The 16,662-nt window shown below is 41.3% G+C and overlaps 1 protein-coding gene across 8 annotated transcripts in view; it reads right to left on the bottom strand.

Annotated features, from left to right (window-relative positions):
* ACAP2 (ArfGAP with coiled-coil, ankyrin repeat and PH domains 2) overlaps positions 1–16,662 on the bottom strand; it is a 51,154-nt gene that overhangs the window by 28,455 nt on the left and 6,037 nt on the right. For all 8 annotated transcript variants that reach the window (XM_015871659.2, XM_015871662.2, XM_015871667.2 and 5 more), the window contains exons 2-8: positions 9,662–9,719; positions 8,178–8,297; positions 6,812–6,865; positions 4,335–4,393; positions 3,642–3,825; positions 2,165–2,209; positions 1,041–1,136 (exon numbers count right to left, since the gene is read on the bottom strand). In XM_015871659.2, coding sequence (XP_015727145.1) covers positions 1,041–1,136; positions 2,165–2,209; positions 3,642–3,825; positions 4,335–4,393; positions 6,812–6,865; positions 8,178–8,297; positions 9,662–9,719 — 616 coding nt within the window. The remainder of the gene's footprint in view (positions 1–1,040; positions 1,137–2,164; positions 2,210–3,641; positions 3,826–4,334; positions 4,394–6,811; positions 6,866–8,177; positions 8,298–9,661; positions 9,720–16,662) is intronic.

Genomic DNA, 16,662 nt, shown 5'->3' with positions numbered 1-16,662 from the left:
GATCAGCCATTCAAAAATAACCCTGAATCTCTAACTGTCAATGAAATAGAAACACAAAACCTAACTGGCAGCATAAAGCACCACTAACTATAAAGCTTTTACCTGCTTTCCCCATCTTCTCTTCTAAACAGGTACAGAACACATTCTATACTATCAAAGCACTACAGTTCAACAACTACAACTCAGAATGGATGGACGTGAAAGAATAAAAGGCACACAGCCAGTGCTAAGGACAGTCACATGCACCTGCACCTTTAACTTGCTACCAAAGGCCAAGGGCTGCAGCTGAAGCAGCTCTTCCTGTCTTGATGGCAGGACAGAACGAGGGAATTTCATCAACATTCAGCAACACATCTGCTTGAGATGAACGCAGATGCATCTGCTTGCTCTCATTTATTTGCTTTCATACATGAATAGACATTTAGAATTCGGGTTGGCTTTGTTCTGTAGATCAGGTTGTGAACAATATGGTTGTTGGCCACTGTCCCTCTAACCTTCTGAGGAGTCCTTCACCGAGAACCCAGTGTGGCAATTATGTGTTCTCACACTTGAAGAACAAAGCAGGGCAAGAAGGAGTCAGTGTAAGAACTCCAATCTGAATGAATTAAAATCACAATTCTGTTTCACAGTCTAACTGTAATTTGCTACTATTAACTTACACAGCATATAACACACAGAAATAGGAAGAAATAAAACAAATATTACTTCTTGTGAAACACATTTGTAACACACGGCACATACAAAAAACCTAAATGAGAAGAAAACCCAGTATCCAGAGTATCAGAGGAACTTAAATGACACTCTATAGCCCTGTTTAACTAATAGATATTAAATGCAGAATTAGTTTTAGGAAAAGGGCAGCTTTCTAGCAATTTTAATTCCAACCACTTTAAACAAATTCATGTGCTCTGTCTTCAACACACTATGTTTTCTTTTTTGAAGAATAAATCCACACTGTGCTTCACACGTACATAGATGGACCTTTCTCCCACACCAGCATATGGCTGTTTAGTTATAAAGCATTATTTACCAAGTCTTACCTGCGCACCCAGATCTTTCATGTAGGGCCCAAGCTCGCTGAAAAGATCATAGCCTTGATGGAAAAAGGTCAGATGGGCGTACATAAATGACAACATCTAGAGGGGAAAAAAAGGTGTTACTTTTTTGAAAAGGCTCGATGTTTATCAGTTATTGTATAAATGTCCCGTAACCAATCCACGTGAACAGAACTTAGTAAACAAATACAGCAAAAAATATCTGGAGTTACTTTCTGCTGTGTTGTGTCCCAGCAAATCTACATCAATAAGTTGTGTTGCTTTCAATGCTGTAAGTAAGTACGCAAATTAAAGGCAGCAAAGAGCCACACAAAGTATTTCAGAAGATGTTTACAGAATTAATCCCATTAGCAAATAAAAGCGAATTAAGGGTAGAAAGTTACAGTAATTCCTGTCACCTAAAAACATGCTAGTGCTGCCTATTTAACTAGCAGATGTACAATAGAGAGAGTACATGATTCATTTACTAATTATGCAAAACAATAACTTTTATGAACACAACTGAGGTAAGACTGTCCAGTCATAAAGGAAACCATTTGGGAAGAGACAGAGCACAGTGACAAGCAGCTCTAATGCTATGATCCAACTGAACTTTGTGCTACTTAAAGAAATTAAGGAAAATACAAATTTAGACTTTGTAAAGAAAGGCACCATTTAGTTTTGTGGTCTATTTAGCAGACAGCACACTAAAGCATATTGCATATTAGCTGACCCTAAGCTATTTATATTAAAAATACCATTTTTGTACAAATAGCCTAATCCATCTTAGAACAGACTATGAAAAGTATTTATTGTTTATAAATGAATATAGCAGACTTAAATAGCAGAATTCTTGGCAAGCAAAGTTCAATTTTAACCAAGAAACACACCCCAAAGAACAATGAAAACCTTATTAAAGTGTTCAAATCTGAACCAAGGGATTGCTAAAAGTACCTAAGTTTCTATGCCAGCTTATAGTAAAGACCAAGCCGACCATCATCAAAACACCAGCTGTACTCGTAATGTTTAATGGATGAAAGGACAAATTCATTTTTAACATACTGCTTTGCAGTCATTTATCATGTTGATGTATTCAAATATATCCTATACAGAAATTAAAGCATATTTACCGATTTTAAGATTTCTGATCTTCTTTTAGATTGGAGAACATTGATCTAAAAAAAATAAAATCAAATCAAAAGTTGCTGATTTTCTCTCACAGAGATAAACTTCAGATTACTGCCAAATAAACATATCAAAGCTTAAGACATCAAATATGTGATTTCACGTGGCGCTTCTAGAACTGCAGAAGCTGTATGAGAGTTTTTTAATGATTCTGAAGTGATGCAATCATAGAAAGCTTGCAACCCTTGATTTCTACAGTGATAGTCACAACTTTCCTGGGCAAGAAGAGAAAATTAAGACAGCACCCATTATCTAGAAGGAATACAATAAACCTCTGAAACAAGGAAAATTTGTACTCGTTTTCAAGAAACTGAATCGAACATTTCAAATCCTTTTTTTTGACAGCATGAGCTCATCCTGCTCACCAACCCCTCAAACACGCTGCTGGCAGCATCACTGCCTTCTGCGTCTAGAGACAAAGAATGGACTGGGCCACGCTTATTTTTCCCTTCAGCTGATGCTTTCTAAAGTGTTCCAAAACTGGGATACACCCCCAGCTACTGAAACAAGCAAGGTCACAATAACTTCAGTCACATTTTGCATACATTTGTACTTTTAAGCTGGCTGAAGTAACTAGCCAATGGTGTTGCCCCACAGCTTGGGATATTTCACTTTATATAGATAAAAGGATGGATTTAATTTTTGACATTCACTTAATTTTATCTTCTTTGTCTCCTAATCCTCAAAGCTGTCATCCAGACCTGCCTTGGCTTTAAAGGCTGCATACAATGGGAAGAAAAAATGTGTAATTTTGTAATTCAGCACCTCCGTATCAGTTCAAAGATTCCAGCAGCAGGAAAGCTTTACTGAAGCTATAATCAAAACCAGACTGTCATTCTACACCAAAACCAGAACGTAGTTCTATAGTTCCACAGTTTGTATTGTAGAAAACTGTCTGCAGTGAAAATAATTAAATTCATACAGAACAACCCCCCAGCTCAAGGGATAAAATAGGAAAGCAAGGGATTTGAAATGCAGTTCAAAGTCAATACAGCTGCAAAGAGGCTGTTATTGTGAAGCCTCTCTTCCAGCAGAAAAGAGTCATCCAAGCAGAAGGGATTCCTAAGGGTGAATTCATTTTTCGCCTGCATTAATTAAGAGATGCTGAAACTTTGCCTTGCTACTATAAAGGCACCTTTATCATAGGAACTGTACGATGTTAGAACATACAAATTCCAAAAGACAAATGAGCTGTAGGTCAATGGGCACAAGGACCCAGTCTACAGCAACGGCTGCCAATCTCCCCACACCCCTCCTGTAGGTTACACTGCCACACCAGAACCATTTGTGTCACTTGTATTTGCTAGGCTAGGCTACAGTTTATATTTTAATTATTTAAGGAACTACAGCATAGCAAACTTACAAAATACATTTAGGTCAGAAGTGTCAAGTTTGAAAAGACAGCATTATTGCTGCACTGACCTGAAGAACATAATCCAGAGCTATGTGCCGAAAACATTTCCGTGTTGCAGTCAAAATATTGGTTGCTTCCTCTACTTCATGTTGTTTATTTCTTTGAACTTGGGCATTTTTCACTAGAGCGTTCTCCTTTTCTTCGCTAACTTTTTCAAACTGCTTCTTTGCATCTTTGAATTTCTTAATATCTCTGCAACAAAGGAAAGATAGACGGCAAATGAATTCCAAAGCACAAAGGAAGTGTTTAAAGATTCACTAAGCAGCCTGTGTTATGTCTGTTATAGCGTGTGTTAGGCTGTTATAGCTTGTTTCTTTGCTTTCACATTCTCAACAAATGCTGAGATCAAATAAAGAAATCAAAGTCTCACTGCAGCCTCTCTGTCCTCTTACAAGGAACGGAAAAAGTTGGAATTTACATCAATGAATCTCACGCTCAGTGGGAAAAGCTTTAGTAAGCACTTTTATTCCAAACCTGGAGAATGACACCAAGTAATTTATGGTTAGTACTTTCAACTATTTCCATTGAAACATTTCTGCAGCTGAAACAAAAGCCTCTCAGATTTTGAGTGATGTCTGATAAACTCATATACGCTCTTCTCAACTTATTGCTGGTGAGATGTTTCACCCACTCACTCATATCAGATGCTTTTAATTCAGTTTTATCTATGCTTTTCCCATAACAAGTGCAAATTTACTTACTCTTTAACAAAAGTCTGAAGCTGTGCCTTAATTGATCTTTGCGTCTGGTCAAACAGGATCTGAAAGAAAAGCATTAACACATACTTCAGTAACTTCAGGATATTCACTTTTCATTTTTGAGATGCACATCAACAGTGTTTATGAATCCCTACATCCTGTAATGGAATTGCATTCACCAAAGCAATACAGAAAAATCTAGCAAATGATGTCAGAACAGACACGTACCTCATGTTCCAGCCTGTTCTGATGGCACCTGGACTCAAGTCCAAGCGCAGTGAGGATGGCATTACAATCTCTTCACACAGGCTCACTAACCCAACTTAGCTTTGACCCACATTATAACTCAAATACGGTTTTTGTCTTTTAAAGATGACTGGCAGTCCCTGTATTGCTGCTATGCTGAGCTTTATGCTTGATTGTGACATCCTGATTAAGTCAAAAGAATACAGAGAAGTGGCTGTCCAACTGAACACAACCTGTTCCAAAATGTAAAGATTTAAGTGTGAAATAATCTTACTGAAAGAACAAGTCACAAATTCAGTTTGAGTCTTAGTCTCCCTATACACTAGACCTAGGAATAAAAACAAACAAACAAAATCAACCATGCAGTACCAAGTACCGCAGAGCAATCCCCTTAGCAGCTTGTTTGTTCCTCCTTTAAGAAAACACTGAAGGAAGGAAAACACAACCGAGTCCAAGCTCACATTGACAGTGGTACTACATCCACTATTTCATCTCCATTTTTGATAGTTTTCAAGACAAAACAGGACAGAAACACTCAGCCTGACCCAACCTCACGGTTGACCCCATTTGAGGCAGGCAGACAGACCAGCATCTCCCGAGGCCTCATCCAACCTGAATCTAACAGTAAGACAAGGAGCATCCAGAAAACGCTGTTTGTATTTTCCCATTGGAAAAAGCAAAATACCAGATAACTAGAACAGATAAAGCACTTCTTTACAAGCTGGAAATCACAGTGGGACTACTCCCACAGCTGACATTTAAGTGTGCCAGAGCCTGAGGATTGCACCAATCAAGATCAATACACAACGAACACAACCAGATGGCAACTCCACCGATGACTGGACTCCCAGAAGCATAAGCCTTGCAATTCTACTTACAGTAATGAGGAAGCAGGAGGAAAAAAATGTTAGGGGAAAAATTAAAAAAAAAAGAAGCATGTTTTTCCTCAAATGAACAGAAAACACAGCCCAGACCATCATTTCACCAGACTTACAGCCTTCCCAACACGTTACCTTTCACTCCAAATTTGAGAAAGCTGCTGTTTGCTACAAGCTGTTAAAGCTACTGTGCCACCGCCAAATCTGCACACGTCACATCAGTCTGGGTCTCAGCCTTTTTTGTAGCAAAGACACATACTGATAAACTGGCAGTAATCCCCATCTCAGTGGGACCATCTCTTGCCCCTTCTCTCCTTTCTCTGGACAGTGCCTGCTACTTTTTTCCCTCCTCTAGCTTCCCCTCACTCACAAGAGCTCTCTTGCCAACTTGGTCAGCAGCAGAGCTGGTGCTGAGCTCATAAGTTCTGATGAACTAAGTAGATTCACACAAAGCTAAGCAGGGCCACAGAGTAAATCTGGCAAAGCTCTACTTTAAAATCCTAAGCCATGCCTCACTTCTTATGTTCGTGCCTTTTGACAAGAGCCACTGATCTACTCAGCATGCTTGAGCACAGTAAGGAAACAGAGCAGAAAAGCAGGACAGAACTCACAGGTAGCTCTACTATGACCTGCAAAGCCTTCTTATGTCTCCTTCTTTGCTATCTGCACTCAAACTTCCCCAGAGGAAGAGCTGGGATATGCAAGATCTTTGCCAAAGTGCCACAAGTCACAATCATGTAGAAAATAAAAGCAGGAACACAGGGCCTAGGTCATGCGTGTCAAAAGAAACACAGCACAGAGCAAAGATGTGGCTAAAAGAGCAACCAGCAGCAAGAATGATGAACAGTAAGAGACAGACAACTGTATTCACCTGTTCTAATCTGAAGGAACTGCTGACATGAAAGGAGCCCATTCCTATGTCTGCTGCTTTGAACCTTTGCATTGCTTCTCTCTGCCAAAATGTCACTGTCTACTTACTCTTCTAAAGCTATCACTTTATTTCACTATACAAGGAGAAGACATTCAATTTGCTTTATTTCTCTTCCCTTCAAAGCATGGATCTCAATAAATAACACACACAAATAGTCCAGTCTCATGGAACAACTTTAGGTTAATGCTGACAGGCTGGATTTTAGCTAAAACTGTTTAAAATGCATTTTAAGTAACTAGTGCCATAAAGAAAACCCTACATAGATTCAGCACTTGGAGATACATCAGTTGCTTTCCACCACTTTTCTGGAAAATAGAAGAGAAGCAGTAGGGGCCAAGGGAAGAAGAAGAAAGAACAGAAAGAAAGAACACAACTGTAACTGGAGCTGAGCCATCAGGGTTATGTTCCAGCCAAAAATCACTTACATTGTGATAATTGATCATTTCCTGTAAGGTGTCAGAGAACTTTGTCAAGTTAGCCTGGAAAGAGAGGAAAAACAAAGTAGTTTTAAATTCAGTCCTGCTAAATACACAACACAAAAGCAACACTTGCAGCTTTGAAGTAAAGAACTTAGGAAAAGGTTTCCCTGCACATGATTGTTCAAACTAAAACCATTTTGTTAGAAGGAGAACATGGGGATATCACAAAGTAAATCTACTGAAGCTACAAACAACCAAAACAAAATGTTTTTGCTACCTACTGATAAAAAAAAGGATCAAACTGAAGCAAAGCAGGAAAAAAGTCAAGTTAAGCTGACTAAACTACCCAAAGTTCACATAACTTAAACACAACATAGAAATATAAAGTTACACCACTCCATAATTATTAATGCTTAAAAGTAACCCCAAAAGCTTGGTTAGTATGTTGTAATCATCCAAACATACACATTTATTGCATGAAGTGCTGCCTCACAGCTGGTATGGTTAGTATTACCAAGAAGAATTTAAGTATCAACTAGAAACAGAAAATAATGCCCCCTTACATCCTTGGCTAAAAGCTTTTCTAACAGCAAAGAAGAAAAACCTGGCTGGAATAAAGAAAATGTAACAATTGATTAGAAGAGAAACTGGGACAAACATGGGGGATTTTATCATTGTACTACATCTTAAGTAAGTTCCAAGACAACAAGCTTCAGTAACACTCAAATGCTATACAGGAGCCCACAGGCATTACGTATTATAACCAGTGTGAAGATGCACGTGCAATCAATGCTGTTACATAATATGCATTAAACATGCATGATATACAGAGATATGCATGTAATTATAGCCACACATTACATAACTTCATACTCAGTTCATGCTAATACATGGGAAATATTGTTTCCCAAATTAGCTTAACAAGACTTCAGTCTGAGGTTACTACCTCATCAGTGTGAGCTTTGTACATTGAAAATCTAAGTTTCTATGGATTACAGCATGCTGGGCCCAGCTCCCCAGAGATCAACTCAAGGAATTCAGCTGTACAGAACTGGCTTTTACACTTTGTAACTGGAATAACTACAGCAAAGTAAACAGGGCACACCTGCTCACTGCTCCACTCCTCCCAAGATGACTATTCCTGTCTTAAGATGTTCTGGGGTTTGAAAAACCCTCATCACTGCAGGGTAATGCCAAAGTGAAACATGCATTTGCAATGCACCACAGCCCAGAAAGCTCACTCTTAAGGCGTACTCCAAGGAAAAACGAGCAGCAGCTCAGTAGTATAAACCTCAACTACTTCTCTTGGCAAACGTTACACCATGCCTGTCTAAAGGTACATTTTTCTACATCCATTTTGACCACAACTTACCTCCACCAGTGCATCTTTACAGGAATATTGTGCAAGGTCTCGAATTCCATTCATAAACTGCTTGTTGGCCAAACAGAAAGCTTTCCCAGTATCAATCATTGCAATACAAAGCTTTACCAGCTAAAAAGAGGGAAAATGACACAGTTAGAAGTTTGGTTTCATGAGGTTGTGCTTATTTTGTTTTTACTTTCTCTAAATGCCATCAATATAATCTCTCTTTTCCCTTCATTTTTTGCTTATGGCTCCTTATCCTGATCACAGTGTGTGTCTTCCAGGGAAGAGGAAGAAGCAGATAATTTAGTCCAGATCTGTGCACAACCAACCAACAAGGTTACCATCCAAGTATAGACCCACCTATCACCTTCAGGCCGTAGTTACTTAGCTCACACACAAGGAGCCTGACTTTAGATTAAAGCATTAGACTAAATCACTAATGCTTCACGTTACAATTACACTGCTTAAATACTTACCTCGTGTACTAGATCTCTTGTCAGGAGAGTGTTTTGTTGGTTGGTTGTGTTTTAAAGCAACAGGACACTGCCCCGGGGTAAGGAGTGAAGGGATTTTGCAGGAAAACAAGCAAACAAACAAAATGTTTTTGTATTTTTGGCACAGAACCTCCTGTCTGAGGGAGCAGGGAAAGGCCCTGTATGGAAATAGAGAACTGTCCCCCAGCCCTCCAAATGAGCCTTCCACACTGGTGGGAAACAAACTTCCAAGACAGATGCTCATAGTCTTTAAATACTTGTATTGCTCATCAGCCCCATAGCAACAATGTTTCTTACTGCCATCAGCATCACTATCAGTGGCACTGGACATCTAAAATTAAGTATCCTTGATTAATTTTGAACAGCAAATGGCTACACTATTAACCACAAACCTAAAAACAGTGTTACAAGAAAAGGAAAAGCCTTTGGAGCTATAGGCACACCTATATATATATACATATATATATATAGGGGTGCTGCACAATGTATATTTTATACACATGCACAAAACAGGACAAATCTTACAGCACTTAAGCCCCCTAGACTGCAGGATGGATGGATGGATACACACACATCACCTAGCAAGCTATAACCGTGCCTGCAGACTACAAGAGATCCCCAGACATGCTCAGTGCACAGTTCTCACAAAACCCAAGCTCTCAGAGCAGGGATAGCAAAGCCTGGGGAAGCTGACTGAGCTCTCCGGCAGCTCATGGGGCTGCCACATGTGAGCGAGGGTCCTGGCCATGGGACCAGCAGGGATTGCACAAGCCCAGCCCCAGCTGCAGGACGTGGCCATGATGCCTGCTGCTGCTGCTGCTGCTGCTGCTGCCTTACCCAAGCTCGGGTCCCTGAGGCCCTGCAGTGTTCTCGGCCCACATCCATCCCTCTGCAGCAGCTGCTGCCGCTTCCCAGCTGCAGACTTCAACTACACAAACCTAAACAAGGATCCTGTGTTTTCCCCCGCAGCAGACATTGTTGAATTAAAAAGCTTACCTTGTCAAGTTTCAGTTCCAGTTCTGTCACATCTCCTTCTACTTCTTCTAAAGCTGCCCTGCATGGTTAAAAATGTTTCCATGTAAAACTTGATTTTAAAAAAGTACTCTGGGAGGTGGGGGAAGGTATAAGGACACACTCATTTAACCCATCTATTGGCATTGTGGTTTCACTTAAATCTCAGGCGTACAATGGCACAGATTTCAAAGAACTACCAAAAATACAGTGAAAGAAAAGACAGTAAGAAAAGGGAAAAACACATAAACAGGGAAAAAAAAGTAGTAAGCCAGACAGCTTATTAAAAAGGGTTTGAGATCAAACTGTGTTACACCTTTAAGAATGCCACATTTACCACTGGACGGCCAGTAACCCATTGTAATGATAACATAGGAAAGAAACTAAATCTGAGTGAAATTCCATAATCCTTTGGTGACACCCCTGCTGCCAACAGTCCTCTCATCCCTTTTTTTGCACAACTACAGCAATAAAGTACAAAAAATGCCACACTTACAACCAGCTGGCCTTACAATACAGCACAAGACGGTTACAGTCCTTGCCTCTAAGTCAAGGCTGATTCCATCTTCTGCACCAAACAAATTCAAGCTTCCACCAAATGCTGCATTCATAAAGCATTTCTAAACAATAACTCTATTTGGTTTGAACGCTGACATTTCCTTAGACACCCCCTCTCTTACTGCTACCTGGATAAAAACCAACAGGAGACCGAGAGAGGAAGGCACTTTGTTCAGAGTTAGTGACCGTAAGTTTCATCAGGCTCTATTGCCTTGAGAAGATTTGCATGTATTCACTTCTGGCAATGACTTCTACACAACAAAACCGACCCAGTGGGGCTGTGCTCTGAGTTACAGAGCACTCAGTAGGAACAGCTGTATTCCCAGCCCTTGTCCCACCCCAGGCAGTTCACCCTGTCAGCTTCTCCCACCTCACATCCCATGAAGGCACAATGCTCAACCACTGCAGCCCGTCCTGGGGAAAGCACGAGGAAATGGGAAGCTTTCTGCATTGGATTTTGGAAAATTGGATTGGGTACATTTCACATTTCAGTCGTCATCTCCTCTGCTCACCCCAAAAACCTCCTCCTGGAAAAAGTGAGACAGGCAGAGAGCTACAATGTGGAGCAGGAATTCCTTGAGCCAGCTTTAAACCGAGGAGAGAGCACACAGGACCGCAGCTTTACTGTCTCTTCTTGCTAATTCCTTTGCAGTTCACATGAGTTCAAGCCAAGAAGAAGAAAAAAACTAAAAAAAACTGGCTCAGCCCCAAATTAAGGGAGAGTTATTTTATTTATTTATTTTAAAAGAACCGATCTGAAAAACACAACCAGCTGCCTGCAGTGCTCCAATAGTACACATGACATTCCCAGCTTTGTGCAGTTCACCCCAATAGAGAATTACATTCCTGTTCAGTATCCAAAGACATTCCCACAGTGACATCCTCCTTCTATAGCCAAGCACATTCCCCTGCAGTTACATTCTGGCTTCTGCTGTTCTCTACATCGACACCAAAAAGGATCTCAGGCAGTTTTACTTTCTTCTTTTTCTTCCATACACAGTTAACTTGCATTTCAGTCTACAGAATGGAATCGTGTTTCTCAAAGAACTATGGAGAGGAACACAAACAAACAAACACTTCAGAAAAGGGAAGGAAATGATAAACATCTCAATATTTAGAATATTATTTTGTATTAGTTTGCTTACAGACAGTGCAACCAACTTTATTTGTCTCTCTGGCAGAGACATGAAAAGCACGATTAAATGGTTTGTTTACAGAACTGCTGCAAGATCTGATAAGAAAATTGTTTCGTGTGTATTTAACTAGCAGGGAGTTCTAGCTCCACGGGACTTAAAGAGCTAAAAAGTTTGAGAGAGATTTGAGATTAAGAGGGGAGATAAGGGCAGTTAGTTAGAGCAGTAGAATGAAGGCAGCACATCTGCTCAGCAATTACAGTTGTAGTCAGGGGGGTGGGTGGACATACAGCTCCTCCGTTACTCAGTTCCCTGCAGATGGGACACTGCAGCCCCCAGCTCGGGCTGGTCCCGAGCCACAGGACAGAGGGACAGGACAGTACATCTGGGCATGGATCAGAGGGTTCCAGCACCCAGATCTCTATTTCTCTGCATTAAACTGGCACCCTTCACCAATTCCATTTTCCATTCCACATTAAAACAAGTAGAAGAGTGACTTTCATGCACGCACTCACACTAGATTGTAGCTTAAGAATGGAAAGCATGCCCTCCTATTGGAACGGAGATACAGACATCTAATAATGCACTAACATGAAAGTATCCATCTACCCAGAGAAATCAATTTCATGCTGGGTTAGGGAACACATTAAGAACCCTTTATCTGAGCTGTGCTACATTAACATTATTTTTTCTTAATTTAGTAGATCACGAAGCCACAAACCACAAAGGTGCAGATCCTGCTCTATAACATCTGTGTCAGGGATTCAAGTTCACTGAAAATTGCCATGATTGAGTAAACCCCACATCCTCAGCCAAGTCAAAACCTCCAGCTATAAACACAGGAAACGGTCACAAAACAACACGGAGGACCCAGTGCCAATTGTGACATGTACCAGGAATGCTGCTGCTTCAAAGCTGCCACCAGGGTTTGCGTCAGGCTAATCTTGGCCCAAAGGCTCTGCCATCAGGATTAAGGATCAACTCTTCAGATCTGCCTCAGCACACGAACCAAAGGCAAACATCTGCGGCTGTGGGATGTTCAAACACTGCACGGCAAAGCACAAAAGCACAACAGCTGCTTAAGGGTGGGGGACAGCTCTGTAAGTGAATGCTCTCCCAATTTCTTCATGCTCCATAATCAGGACACCCAGGGATGTGTTCCTCTCCACTATTGTTCCTCCTCTCCTCGCCTTTCCTAAAACAAAGCTCAGTTTGCTAGAATACAGCTTCCTGCATAGCCATCCTGCAGTGCAGAAGGAATATAGGAGACAAGGGAAGGAAACTCAAAGCCTGACTTGGTGGCTTTGGTGTCACAGGACGGTGTCACTGGGTACCTAGCTCTGCAGGTGATGAAGGACAGGCTCAGGCACTGGGAGGGGAGGGGAAGGAAACATCAAAAACCTCAGGAATCAAAAGATGACAGCTGAGCTCTGCTCCAGGATCATCAGTCACCCACAGGCCATGAGCTGCAGGCACATCTTAAGGAATTCACTTAGTTTAGATGTGAACACCACACACTGCTGAGCACAAAGCACGCAGACACACAAGTACCTGCCTGGCTTGTGTGACCCCTCCTTACCCCTACAGTGTAAAAGATGGCAATGGTCAAAGCTCATTAAAGCAGCTGTTCTTCAAATATCTGAGTGGCATCAAGGCCACAGCTCAGCCTTGTGCCTTCCACTCATTTATCCCATCCACTCATTCTATCTTGCAATTTAGTACTGCATTCCTGGAAGCGAGGAGGCAGGATATTCATTATGTATCAGATACTGAACACAAGGCAATAAATTGGAGCAGTCAAAAGTGCTGTGGATGATTAATGATCATTGTTAATTCTAGAATTAATACAGCCCAGTATCACAAATTGTGCAAAAGAATAATAGCCTAACAATAATTTCCCATGGGCTCCCCCCATTTTAATTAAGGAAAGTTTGAAGTCTAAATCTTAATCCTGATATTCACCTTCTAAACATACTTTAAGAAGAACAGAGTTACACAAAAGTAAATGCTACTCAGACTGGGATTTCTGCCTACCTTCATGTATTAGGGTTTGTGCTGGGAATAGCAGGTTCTCACCATTATAATTCCAACAATATTACTGCTGAAGTGTTGTCTTCAGAATGGAAAGACACAGATCTCCTACCTGTACATAGTCTGGACACAATTGTCCCCAGTGCACACCTGATTTCACTGCTGAGGTCATACTATTTCAACTAACATCCTCTGTGGTTCAGTAGTATAAAGCTGATACATAACACTAGCCACAAGTTATCAATAGCTAAATCAAAGTACACGAGAGCAGTCAGTAAGGAAGCATTACTATCCCCCACTGCCAGTGGAGAACAATTCTGCCTTGGACAGACAAAGATCTGTGATTTCAACCTGTGCTGCCCAGATCTGCTGTGCCCACCGAGATTCACATTTAAAGGTCATCAAGACAACGACTCCTGATCCCAATTATCCAAATGAATCACTGGTAACAGTGACTGCATTCTGCATTCTTAAAGGCAAAGGAAATAGGAGCAAATAAATCACTACGGTTTTCCAAGAAAGGGTAATTCACAGCAAGAAAACTTCAAAACACCTTAAAAACAACATGAAAAATAGCCCTACTTGCTGTGAGAAACATGGAAATAAGATGCAGAAGTGCAAGATAAAGGTTCACACCTGATGATTTCAGCTACAGCTCCTCTCTGACCTCTCTGTCAGAGTCCACCATAACAGCAGAAAGGCCAGCAGACATTAATCAGAGGACAAACTACAAGTATGAGCAGCTGCTCCTTGCTATCACACTTCAGAAGCTGAGCAATTGTTTGCATGTAGGTTTAGAAACAGATACACAATAATTGCTGAGGGTAAAAATCAGGCCTGGGGAAACACACTTCAATAAGGCTTAGAGCCACTGCACAGAGAAATGGGAGGCTGCCACCAGTTCTTTACTTCACCTCGTTCCTCTGAATGGCAGATCACAGAATGGTTGGGGTTGGAAGGGACCTTTAGGATCTATTCTCAGGCCTGTCAACCATTTCCTCCTTCCACCATGTACCTAATCTGATCTCTTTCACCTATAACTAGATATTGAAAGGTACCTATAATTAACTTACTCAAGCAAGGTACCAAGGAATACTTTTGGTATAAGAAAATCACAGATTAAAAGGGAGCGTGTTACACTGAGGGACAAAAGTCACACACTGACCAATAGGGCCCCAAAACTATGAGAAACACCAGGGATGCATCCAAGAGTGTCTGAATGACTTTTGGTATGACTTATGGGTGGGGGCTGAAGAGAGCAGGCTGTAGCAGCCTGTCACTGAGCACATTGAAGCTCTGGTTTGGCACCACAAAGATTTTTCCCTGCTGGCACAGAGCCCCTCCATGCAGGACAGATGATGAATGCTCCAAGACATGCTGAGATGAGCTGCCTCAGCCACATTAGAATGCCTTGCATTATTAATTCTTCAGTCACTGCCACAAAACGTTTTATCAATAGCTCAGAAAAGCTTCACAACCTGAACCAGAAATGATGCTCACTCTATCTCCACTCTGAAATCCTAGGCATTTTCTAGGAACTTGCAACAAAACAGGACCAAAAGCTGATGATAGTGCTAGGAGTAAACTCAGGTATGAATGCAGCACATCACAGTCTCCATCCTGGACAGCTTTGACTGGTAACACCAACACCAAGCATGAGTCCAAAGCTTTCTAAGGGGCCTTCCTATGAGACAAGGAGGCAGCGCTACCATCTCAAAATAGTATAACACAAAAATAGGCAGTTTGCTCAGCTTATACAGAACCACAGTTAGAAAAGTACTGTCATGTTCAAACCACCATAAGAGGCAATGCCTCCATAACGGGGCTTATGGGGCATTAACAGGGCTAAGGAGCATTAGCTCTGTAGAACTTAGTTAAATCAGGTGGATCTTCTCTACTGAAACCAGAGGAAAGTTTTAGCTGCGTTGTGCAGGCAGTTCTCAGCAAGTACTTCGTGTATGTCACAAACAGACACGTATTTTGCAGTATGTTTCCTCCACACTGAGATGTCCTATTGAAGTCAGATGGGAGGTTGCAGCAGTTTTGCAGTAGATGAGCTCTAACCTGAAACTTTTGTTCAGCTTTTAGGTGCTGACACATACAGACCTCACACACAGATACAATAACCACATGTAACATGCAAATGAGTGACTTTATTGTGGTTTTATCAGATACGCTACTTCAAAGTGACGATCTTTCTTTGCCCTTTATGCCTCAGCACTAAAGAAGACAATTGAATCCAATCTCAAGACGACAGAAAACACAAGCATGAGGTGCAGGAGAATATACAGCATGGCTGGGTGCTTTCCTCAAGTTTACTGTTATCACAGTCAGAAAAGTGAGTCTCTCCATTCCTCCCATAAGTGACACAGCCTTGGAAGAGGTTTAAATACACTTAGGGTACATTTAGTTATCTCTTCCCCGACAACTTTTAGTCCCCAGGAGATTGGAGACCCCAGGCCCTCACTCCTGTACCAAAGCTGATTGCAGGTATGGCGTTTCTCAATAAAACAGGAGTTTACATATTCTTTATAAATGACACATCATCTCACATCATCTGTGAATGTTTTCAGACAGAATTCTGTGAGATCAATATTTACCATCAGTCACTTCAGAAGAAGGTATTCCAGGAATTTAAATGAATAGTTGACAATGCAGTTCTACCCCAAACTGGAGATCCCTGTGGGGAAGAATCCCAAAGAGAGGCCATCCATACACACTTACACTTTCTACATAGACACCTACCTCGCACACCACACGAGTCTGGCTGCCATTTGCATCCTCAGTGACACATCAGAGACTCCTCAGTCCCTTAAGCAGGTTTCATCCTCAGTAACCCTGACCTGCAAGGCCAATGCCCCTGTCCTGCCCTCACACACACCTTACCCAACCAGAGCAGGCTATCTGCACACAGATACCCCAGTTAGTCACCTAAAGCTCCTTTGGAAACAATGGCGTAGGACACATCATTACCAGGGTGCAGTTCACCTTATCTTGACATGCATGGCTAAAACAAACCAGGAGGCACTCGAGATACACCTCTTGTTCTTCAATAAGAATTCCAGGAGCACAGCTTAAGTTTTCCCTTAGTAAAGCAATGACTGCACTGAGATGAGATTAAATCCATTAAATCCTCTTCTTCTTCTTTTTTTTTTTTTCCCCAAGGAAATGAAGGGAGGGGTCTATTTCATTCATTAATAAATTATTGATAAAGACAGGAGCTCCAACAACCTCACATGAGCAATACAGAGTCTGTAGATACTG

Source organism: Coturnix japonica, chromosome 9 (assembly GCF_001577835.2).
Source record: "Coturnix japonica isolate 7356 chromosome 9, Coturnix japonica 2.1, whole genome shotgun sequence".
NCBI lineage: Eukaryota > Metazoa > Chordata > Aves > Galliformes > Phasianidae > Coturnix > Coturnix japonica.
This window is presented reverse-complemented; position numbering and strand designations above follow the sequence as displayed.